The sequence below is a fragment of the Cnephaeus nilssonii genome, assembly GCF_951640355.1.
Source record: "Cnephaeus nilssonii genome assembly, chromosome: 2".
NCBI classification, from domain to species: Eukaryota; Metazoa; Chordata; class Mammalia; order Chiroptera; family Vespertilionidae; genus Cnephaeus; species Cnephaeus nilssonii.
Genome location: NC_137073.1, coordinates 76768651 through 76779865, shown reverse-complemented (window position 1 = coordinate 76779865; position 11215 = coordinate 76768651). Strand labels below are relative to the sequence as shown.

Here is an 11215-nt window from a genome sequence, read left to right as displayed (position 1 = left end):
ATAACTTAAAGGTGAGGTTAATACTTGAATAGTTTACAGACTATTGAGGTTTTCTAAATGGTTCTGATAAATGGATAAGTGAAAAAATCACCTTGTTAGCCTTCCCTCCACCCCGTTGTTCCCTGCTGAAAGGCTTGCTCCTGTTGTCCCATGAGTGTATGCTTATGTTATTAAAGGCAACTTGGTGGTGGGAATTCTTTCATTTGTTTCTTATATTTAAAGTGGTAATAAGAAGATTTGCAATGTAGCAGGTGCTCAATAAATACTGCAGACTAATCCCACTTTTCAAAGCTTAGTGGTTAAAGAGATGACTGGTGGATAAGTAACTAGAGAAAAGAAATAGAGCAAGAGACTAGAAGAGTGGATTTAAAAAACCCACTGGTTTGTTTATTTTAGAAGGGAGGAGAAAGTTATCTGTCCAAATACACATCTGGCTGAAGTAAGAGAAAACACAATGCCATGTCTTTTTCCCTCACTATTTCTAGAAAGGGTTATGCAACAATTTATTTCATAGATGGGGTGGGCATTTTGAAAAAAAAAAAAAAAAGATGGGTTTTTACATAGAGTCAAAGGTTTTCCTTAGCTAATTTAAGGATGTTGGTATACTACGAAGTTTAGAAGTTTTTATTTCCTGGAAGGGTAAGGATGTGGGAAAGAAGTCACAAAGGAACCATGATTCAATACATTTGCATAGGTTTTATGTTTTCCAAAGCACTTTCACATAAATTGTCCTCTTTGACTCTCACAACCCATGTCCACACTCCCAAAAACTATAAATGAGTGTGCAAACTGACCTAACATTTAATTTCAACCTAGTCTTATTTCTCCTGTTGTAGGCTTTGGAGATCTTTTGGTGTGTGTTTGTGATTCCCTCCCCCTCTCCACAGTCTGTGACAGTCATTTTCATATATATGAAACTCTCTACATAAAAGTAATAAAAAACAAATAATCAAGTTACTTTTCATTCATGATAACCCTTCATTGTTGACTTTTCAAAAATGTGTCATGCCCTTTTATTGCTGAAAATAGCTGCCTTTTAGTTATAGTAACGGGAATTCCTAGGCAAGCATGCAAAGAAGCTTCTGTTTTCGGCCACAATTAATATCCGCCGCCTCCTCTTTTTTCTTTGCCAGTCTGTTATTGACCAGTATTTGAAAATAAGAGAGAATCCTCAGTTTGTGCCTGCCTGGACGCCTCTGGGACAGAGAGACAGAGAGACATGGCCTCAGATCCCTCCTCTACCACTGGGCCTTCCTGATCCTCTCCTGCTGCTCAGCAGACTCGCACTCCGGGACCTAGAGGTGCATTTCATGTTGCTTGCATTCTGCTTCACAGAGGACATAGATTCTCCTTAATGCTAGCATCCTATGTACAAGGAAGCACCCTATCTTGAACAACAGAGTCACTCTCACTTTAAGAGTAGGAAAATACCTTTCCAAACCTCATTTCAAATTCAGAATTAGAATTTTCCAGGTTTTCTAAACAAAGCTTCTGATACTGACTGTTTTTCTTTTGGGGATGAGTTTTTATTGTCTTTTACAGTCTAGAATTTAAAAGAAAAATGTTCCTAAGAAAACCACTCTTTCCCTAGAAAAATCAATGCTAGCTTGCATTAAGCACTGTCCTTTGCGGGGAAACCACCATACATTTTTGTAGGCAGCCTGTGGCTCACCATTAGTCAGGTGCAATCCCAGCAGGGCCGCCAGCCTGGATGTCCTGGTGAGGGACAAAGCACTGGCCCCAGCACCTGCGGGAGGAAGCTGGGCTGCAGCGAGGCTTCTGTGGCAATGGGCAGGGATGGGCTCCTCACACCTAGGGAAAGATGTGATTCCAGCAGGTGGTCTGGAATTCCCTTCCCCCCAACAGCATTTTCAGGGAGACCTCTGGCCAGGCAGGTCAAGCTACAGGTGGCATTGCCCTGGGGGGCTCCAGTGCAGTGGATTCATCGTGCAAGGGCTCTTGGGACCTGCTCAAGCCACATCGTACCCAGCTGTGCAAGGACAGTGACATGTCTGAGATGGTGTCCTGAGTGAGGGTGAGCATATTCACAGAAAGATGATTTGCTTTCTCATTAAATGTGAGGTTGGTTGACCTGACTCTTTAGGAAGGATGTGGCCCTAGGTCTGGTTATAAAGACCTACTTAGCAGTTTAGCAAAACGTTCTGCCAGTTTGGCAGATTCTGACCACTAAAAATCAGTGAAAAATGCAGAGGAAATGGACAAATAGAACAAAGGTGAAAAGGTAAGCCGTGGTGTGTGTGTGTGTGTGTGTGTGTGTGTGATGTTTTAAAGAAGATTGCTACTGCAAAAAAATTTTTGGGGGGGGAAAGCGATGCTAGAAGAGTGCCATATAGAACTAGTTGGAAAAGACGGACACATCCAAAATAATTAGGTATAAATTCCAAATGCATTTAAAACAAGGAGCTGGGGGACCTCTGGAAAAACCTGTGTAGAGATGGCAGGGAGGAAGGTCTAGGAAGAATCCGAAAAAGTGTGTAATAAATAAATGACTCTTCTACACAGCAATCTCTAAGGAAATTGCCCCATCACAGTGGGGGTTTAACAAAGTGGCAGTGTAATGTATTGGAAATGGAATTAAATGCTAAAGTCCCAGTAGCTGTGACATTGGGCAAGTCACTTCATATCTTTTGAGCCTTGATATCTATATTTCTAAAACGGGGTCAATAATAAATCTTATCCTCTCTATTTCATAATGTAGTTGAGAGAAACATTAATGAAAGTCCTTTTTAACAGTTAATGGAATACCCAGGGAAGGGTTTTCTGTGGTACTGGTAACATCTGCTTCTTGGTCTGATGCTGGTTACACGGGTGTGTTTACTTTGTGAAAAGTGGGTGAAATTTGTGCATTTTTATGTATGTGTATTATACTTTGCTAAAAACATTTCCTTGTAAAAGTGTAGCTCAAAACCGTTTTTAAAGTTGGGATGATGATGATAAAGGCAAGGAAAATTATAAATGTGGATCTGAGCTCACAATCTACCCTCATTTCTCTCCCTAGCCATTGTATCACACCTGGAGACTCAGGACTCAAAAAGGGGTTGGTGATAGTGATCAGTTGTTTTCTCTCTGTGTGTCTGCTTGTTACTGAATAGTATTTTCCTGGTAAAGAGGCAGGAGGAGTGAACCAGGAAGTTTCCTGCATGCCAGAGGGGTCAACAATAAAAAGCAAAGAGCCTAAGCAGTTCACATCAAGGGAAAGATGTGATTAGAGAGATGTAACATGCAAAGAAATTATCTGAAAAGTGAATTCAGTTGGGAGAGTACAAGCCCCAAAGAGCCCTGAGCAGCTGGTCATGATCAGATTCTTCATCTTTCTGTCAAATGTAATTGTATCTGAGTTGGCAGGGTATTTATTGCTAAAGTCCAAGGGCCAGATTTTACACTAAACATATTTACACATTTACATTTGTGGCCCTATAAACACTCCACGTTTCACTGGCCATGACATCAAACACATTTACCAACAAAAAGCATATGCCTAATTACAAAATCATAAGGGAGAGGGGAGGCAAGTGGCAGCTGATGGGCAATGAGCGTGCACGCCTGTGAGTGCATATGTGTAACCCAGCTGCAACACCAGGAAACCGGTAGAGACAAGAATGGATGCTGACAATGCCCGGCCCTCTTCACTTGTCTTCTGCTCCCCAGGCCTGTCCTTGCTGGTTCAGTTCTAAAGGCGGAAGGGGACCCCTGGCATTCCAATTAGACCCAAGGTGACCCCCTGGAGGAGCCCAAAGACAACAGGGTTGTTCCCAGGCAGATTTCTGATTTGGATTGAGTTTGATGCTGTTATGACCTGTAAGTTGCCCCCAAATGACTTTTTGCAGTCAGTAGTAAAAACAGGTGTGAGCAAAATGTGCAGCCAGCAGAGAGTTTTAAAACTAAAACTGGAGTCCTTAATTCCTGGCTTTGCGTAGTAGGATCACATCCCTGCCCATCAATAGCAGTTGTAATAACACCGTTAGTTGCTCCAAGCTTGGTCCTCAGTCAAGCGAGGAAATCAGAGCCACCAGGGCCATAGAGAGGAAAACAAAACTGGTACAACCACTGGCCTCAAACAGCCTTTAACAAATGACACCGGCTGGTAGTCCATCAAAATAATCACCTTCCATCAGAATAACCACCTCCCCCAGCTCTCTCAGAGGGCAGGCTACAGGAAGAAATGGTGGGTTAAAAAGAAAAAAAAAATGCTGGGAAGGGCAGAAGGCTTTCTCCCAAATGGATGCTTACTACATTTACTGTAAGAATTTTGATAATAAATATACCCCACATTTTAGTTCCATCAGCAGGAAGTTTGGGCAGGAAAGGACCAAACTTTCCTGCTCAAAGAGCAGGGGATGGGGAAGTAGAGATGTGCAAGCAGATACCTCAGTGAGTAAAAAATAGGGAGAAAATAGGTACTTATATTTTTTTCCTTCATCTCCCTAGTTTTTCTTTCTTCCTTTCTCTCTTCCTTTCTCTCTTTCTCTCTTTCTTTCTTTCTTTCTTTCTTTCTTTCTTTCTTTCTTTCTTTCAGAGGAAGGGAACTGGCTCTTAAATAAATGCAGGGAATGGAGATGGGGAATAAACGCGTTGTTGAGCAGAAGCGCTAGCTTATTTTAAAGAAATAAAATAATTACCCAAGAGAGAAAAAAGAAACCAACCAAGAAACAATCTAAGGTCATGACACCATGTGTGGTGCAAGGAGCAATTCAATCCATAAGGGCTTCATTACCTCCGCAATAGATAACATTTGGCTAAATCCAGCCGCAGATTAAACCTCCGCGGCACAACAGAGCCCTGAATGGAGAGGCTGCTTTTTGTGTGGTCCATCCCCGGGATCTGCCCGAACCATTAGCCCCAATAGATCCCTCTCCCTATTAACTGCAATTCCCTCCCGGCTGCGCTTCGGTCATTTGTCTCCAGGCTCTCCGGGGGCGTTGGAAGAGCGGGGAAACGAGGAGAAGGGGAGAAAAGCGTCGGGTTAATGAGTTGTAGCAAATCCACACTTTGTAGTTGGGAGGAGGAGAGCTGGTGGCCAATGTTTGTCCAACTGGTTTATTTTTCGGGACCCAGCCTATTGAGGAAGGCTTGTTCCAGCGGGCTCCATCCTCACAAACACACAAACACCCTTCAAAGGGACCAGAGCCGTATTTGCATGCGAATGAGGAGCCCCCGGAGGAGACGTCCTTGCCCGGCAAAGGCCGCGGTGGTCGGGCGGCCTTTGTTCCAGCACCTGCTCGCCTTCGCGGCCTGACCGGGCTCGCCCCGCGCTCCCGGCTCGCGGGGTCCACGTCCACGGTCCCCCCGCCCGATCCTCGCCTGGCCCCTGGCCCTCGCCCCGCAGCCCAGATTCCACTGCCGTCACAGCCCACAGGGCACCCGGCCCGCGGCCCTCGCTGCTCCGTCTCTCCCCAACTGCAGGCCGGGCCGGGCTGGCTTTTTCTTGTGGCTCAGAGCTCACTAAACGGTGGTGGTGGTCTCTCAAAGGGCGCGGACGAAGCGGGACCCGTCCTCGGGGACCGGGGCGAGGCCAGCGCTGGATCGCCCAGTGCTTACCTACAACCTGGGAGGTGCGGCCTGCCCCGGCACTTTCTTTTAAAAATGCGGGAATCTGAACTTAGGGATTGGCTGGGATCCCCTGCTTTCAGGACTTCTAAGCCTCGTGCAAATAAGGACACACAAGTGTCTGTGTTTTGCTCTCTTCATCAGGACTTTCATATCAAAATGTCACATCTACACGGTATAGAGTGCCTGAGCCCTTGGGTTTCGCCTGCTAACGCCTCCCCACCCGGGTGGCAGTGCCATCGGATGCCCTCTGTTCCAATGTCCCCTCTCCCTTAGCCGGGCTAGAATAAAAGTAACTTTTGCCTAACAATACTTTGGTTTATATCTATGGGTTTAGTGATAACTTTGAGGGTGAATGTGTTTACTTTAAACTCACTTAATTTCTTCCAAGCATTTGGGGGTGGCGACTGAATTTAATTTTGAGGCCGTGAATCAGTTTTTTCACTCTGTCTAAAAATATATGAGAGAGGACAGAGCATCCAGAATGCCTGGCACTGCAAAATACTGGCCTATAATTCAGTCTTTGATAACTTGCTAGGTTAAATTTGCCGATCTTCTGATATATATATATACCTGTTCAGACATTTGAAAAACTATTCAGTTTTTATTTACTCTGCAACTCACTGATATTAAGCATTTAAATTATGTTTTACACATGCCTTGGTTTTATTTGAAGCCCTCAATAACATTTGTAGTCATCAAAAGTAGTCTCACATAACTTCAAGATCTAAAAATTGCCTGCAGCAAGTTTAAAGAAAACACAGAATTTGAAAAGGGATTATAAGTTATCTAAATTGTATATAGTTAGTTCAATAAACACCTGATGCATTTTCATTTTTATTATTTATTATTCATTTAAACTAGAATTTTGATGTTTGCATTTTGGGATAAAAACTTCTTTATGCAATTACTGGAATCCCTTCTGTTGAGGAAATAGTAGCTTTACTAGTAAATACCAGGACTTTCAAATACAACTTATTTTGTATATGTAAATACACAAAATATATTTGTATATATTTTCTTATTCAGGACTTTAAAGCTATTTAACTGATGATCATGTCTATTAAATTTTTAAAACTGTCTATTTACTTGTGATGCTTCTGTTACTATAATACTATGTTGCAGAGTTTTTACAGACACATACAATACTGTGCTCAAACATGAATGGAAACTGCTTGAAATGGGGAGCTCAAAAATAAAATGAAAAGTTCTATAAAGTTATCCTAGGGTAACAGTGTCTTTAATTTTAAGTCGCCTTAATAATCACCAAAATGGAATGGAATTTGAAAATGTATACCAAAGTGACTTCTTTTATTTGTAGTCATTTAAAAATAACTTCTGATCTCCTGCAATGAAATTTTTGTTAAATTCTCTTTGAAAATAGCATTTGCCTTTTCTATAACAGGTTCGTTCCTACTACTTCTCTCACATAGAAACTTTTTTTTTAATAAAAAAGAAAGCAAACTAAGAAGGGGACAACTGAAGCAAATTCTTTTGGTGCGTTTTCTTTGAAAAGTAAGCATTTTATTTCTGAAAAAGTGTAAAAAATCTTACATTAGAATAGAACAATTGCCCGTAAAATTTACAATACTCCTTGTAAAGAATATGCAGTAAGTACAAAATAAAAGTTCCGCGTGTCTATTATGATACAAAACACAGGTTAAAATAAGAAATAATTTTGACTTTTTTCCTTGTGTAAACATGTGAATTGTTTGTTTGTGTAGTTTTTTTTTTCCTTTTCATGAAAAAGTACACCAGACAAGTGTCCTCAAAGAAAAACTATTGCTTTGCTGGCATTCTTCAGGACCTTTACTATTTTTGTATTCGTATTTTGAACATTACTGGTTAATGCCTGGACCTGAGAATCTCTAGACCTCAAAAAGGCTTCAGAATGTTTAAGATTTCCCAAAAGTCAAGGAAGCCCCTTGTGCCTGGACAGGGCGGACCCCGCCAGCACCCTCTTCCTCCCAACCCCGGCTGGAGGCTGCAGCACCGGGCGAGTTGGCATAAATAGAAGGACCGGCGGAGCCCGAGGGCGCGCCGAGCTGTGGCCAAACAGTCTCCTCCGAGAATCCGAAGCGGCGAGAACCGGGGTGTGAGGTCGGGAGCGGCCGCCGGGAGGAGCGAACTAAACGCCAAACCCACCGAGAGGAGAAAAGGAGCGGGTGCCTACCTTCTTTCTCAGGGCGCTAACAGAGCGTTACTAACAGTTGGAAATCCTAGCAGTAAAGGTCTCCACACCGGACAGGGCAGTCCCTTGGTGCAGAGTCCCCAGGGCGGCCGACGAGGAGACTGAGGAGGCGGCGGCGGCCGCGGCGGCCACGAGGGAGCGAGTGAGCGCGGCCGCGGGACCCACGGCCGCCTGAGCCGCGCAGCCGCCGCCGGAGCCGGGCGCGGGCGCGGGCGGCGTCACCACGGGCGAGGGCGAGGGCGAGGCCTGCGCGGCGGCGGCGGCCTGCGCGGCGGCGGCGGCGGCGGCGGGGCCCAAGCTGCCCCCGATGATGCTCTCGATGGAGAAGGGCGAGCGCGCCAGGGCCGAGGCGCCGGGGCCGCCCGCCTTGGTCGCGGAGGCCGGCAGGGGACCGGGCAAGGCGGCGCCGAGCGGGTGCGGCCGGTAGCCGAAGGCGGTCCGGGCCAGCTCGGCGGCCGCGCCGTGCGGGTGCGGCGGGGGCGGGGGCGAGTGCGGGTGGAAGGCGGCGGCGGCGGCGGCCGCGGCGGCGGCGAAGAGGGCGGAGGGCGGCGGGTAGGGCGGCAGCTGCAGGCCGTAGCCGCAGCCGTAGGGGCCGTAGCCGTAGGCGTGCGGGGGCGGCGGCGGCGCCGGCGGGAAGAGCGCGGCGGCGGCCGCCGGATCACCCGCGCCTCCCGCGCCCCCGGCGCCGCGGAGCAGCAGCGACTCGGCGGCGGCGGCGGCGTTGGGCGGGAGCAGCGGCTGCCGCTTGAAGCGCTTCCTCCGGCGCAGGAAGCTGCCGTTGTCGAACATGTCCGCGGACTCCGGGTCCAGCGTCCAGTAGTTGCCTTTGCCCGGGTTGCCGGGCTCGCGGGGGATCTTGACGAAGCAGTCGTTGAGCGAGAGGTTGTGGCGGATGCTGTTCTGCCAGGCGGGGAACTTCTCCCGGTAGTAGGGGAAGCGGCCGCTGATGAACTCGCAGATCTCGCTCAGCGTCAGCCGCTTCTTGGGGCTCTGCAGGATGGCCATGGTGATGAGCGCGATGTACGAGTAGGGCGGCTTCACCAGCGGGTTCTTGGGGCCGCCCGCGCCCCCGCCGCCGCCCACGCCGCCGCCCGCGCCGCCGCCCCCGCCGGCCCCGGCCCCCGCGGCCGGGGCTGGGCCCGGGGCCACCGGGGAGCCTCCCGCCCGCGGGGCCAGTAGGATGTCCTCGTCGTCGTCCTCTTCCTCCAGGTCCTCCAGCTCGTCCTCGGCGTAGGAGCGGCGCCGCCGCGCGGGGACCGCCAGCCGGGGCCCCCCGCCGCCGCCCTCGTCCTCTTCTTCCTCGTCGTCCTCGTCCTCGCCCTCCCCCACCACGTCGATGTCGGTCTCCTCGGCGAGGCCGGAGGCATCGGACATCTCCGCGCTCAGGGTCATAGCGGGCGCGCGGCGGCGGCGGCGGCGGCGAGGCGGCGCATAGGGGCGCCGGGCTCCGGGCTCCCGCCGCGCCCCAGCCCTGGTCCCGGGCGGCGGGCCGGGCCCCGGGGCGCCACGCTGGGGGTGCTGCCGCCGCTCAGGCTGCGTGTGCTCCGGCGGTGCCGGCGCGGCCGAGGCGGGCGCTGCGACTTGGTAACTCCTGCGCCTTCGCCGCCGCTGTCTCCCCGCGGCTCTGCGCTCCCGCGCTCCGCGCTCCCCGGCCCGGGAGGGGCACTTGACCTTCCCCTCCGAGCGCCCCCGGCCCGGTCCCTGGAGGAGGGGGTGGCAGGGCCCTGGGAGAGCAGGTCGGACGCCCGGGAGGGTGTGGAACCGGGAGTCTCGGGACGGAGCTGCGAGAGTCGAGGGCTGAGACCAGGAGAGGGCGGACCTTGGCTCCGCTTATAGCTGAAGGGAGCCTGTCACATGGTGTGCGCGTCAGAGCGCTACCGGGGGACGCGTAGCCAGCCGCGGAAATCGGCGCCGCGCGAGGGAGAAAGTTCACCCGCAGGCGGGAGCGAGGGCTGCGGAGACGGCAGGAGGGTCCCGCGCTCCTGGCCGCCAGGGCCGAGACCTGAACGACGGGCTGGCCCGCGGCGGTCCGTTCCCGCGGCGGGATCGGAGTTCCCCGCCGCCGCCTCTTCAGGGAGCGCTCAGCCCACCTCCAGGAGCACTCCCGCGACTCGACGGTGTGACCGCTCCGTCCGTGGCCCGCGCGAGCCGTGCAGCCCGGCCCCACGACACCCCCGGGTCTGCGGCGGCCCCTGGGGAATGGCTCTAAGGTCTGTTGGGCTGTCCCCTCTCCCCTAGACGGGGCGAGTGCCCCCATCGAACCCGATGAGACCCCCCCTCCCCAGTTTAAGCACAATCATTGTTTATTGACCTTTTAACCTGCCTCCTTCAGTTCTTCTCCAAAGACGCTTGTTTTCCACCATCTGTTAATAAAAATGCTGTTAGACTGGCGTTTTAGTCACTTATCTGCAATTGGGTGCTCTAGAAACCTGGCAGCTAAACGAAGCCACTCTAATGAGAGGACCTGAAAATTTTAATGGGAATCAAGAAATGATTGAATGCAGAGAAGAAATAGAAACACTTAATGAAAAACCAAATACAAAAATTTTTCAAAAAAAGTTTTTGTACCTAGAAACTCAGTCTTTTCATAATGGGGGAAGGGACTCGCTAGTTATAGGTAAGAGGAACTTTCTACTCAACACTTCACACTAATCTCCAAATACTTAAATTACTATAATGTATACAAACATCTCTACTCAGGTGGGCTTAATAATAGAAATGATAATGATAAATAAAAATTTTCAGACCTGTTTTTAAATTTTTTTAATTCACTAAGTATTTCCAATAGCTACTGGTGAAAATTGAATTTTAAAAAAGACTCGAGTTCTAGTCAACTCAATTTTTCTTTTCAGGTGACAGTAAGCAAATAATTCAAATATGATTCTATTTTAAGTATACCTATGTTTGTTACCAATTCTAATTTTTTTTTTGGCTAGTGAAAAATTATAATAGCTGTGAATTCACACTCCCATAGCAATACCTTTTGGATTTTGGCATTTCCTAAAACACTTCTATTTCAAAGTGGGGAACTTGCCTCAAATTTCTGGCTTTCTAATTAAAATGACCACTTGACAAGAACTGAGAATCAAAACTCAATGGCTTTCTGTAGGAACAATCATCAGCTGCCCTCGTGTGTATCATTTCATCGGCCAAGTACTTTTCACATTTTGAAACGTTTCATTATTCCCCTTATCAATCACGGAGCCTCGCAAATAAACTATTCCCCCATTTAAGACTTCTTTTTAAATCGAGTTTTTGTTGCTGAGAACAGCTACCAAACAGTTACACTTACAAATGACCCATGAAGTTCATCATAGATTTGAAAGATCTATGCGAATGTCTCAAAGTTCTAAATAAATTATTTTTCATTGACTCTCGTTTGATATATGGCTGAACCATTTAATTATTGTAATGGGGTTTAGGATTAACCTGAGCCAACATTAATCAGCACTATTA

At 48.6% G+C, this 11215-nt stretch overlaps 1 protein-coding gene across 1 annotated transcript; it reads right to left on the bottom strand.

Annotated features, from left to right (window-relative positions):
* Positions 1-7771: 7771 nt before the first annotated feature.
* Positions 7772-9151, bottom strand: FOXD1 (forkhead box D1; the record flags this gene model as incomplete). Its single annotated transcript, XM_079780265.1, has 1 exon — positions 7772-9151. One exon carries the CDS (start codon positions 9149-9151, stop codon positions 7772-7774), a length of 1380 nt encoding a protein of 459 aa, XP_079636391.1.
* Positions 9152-11215: the final 2064 nt, after the last annotated feature.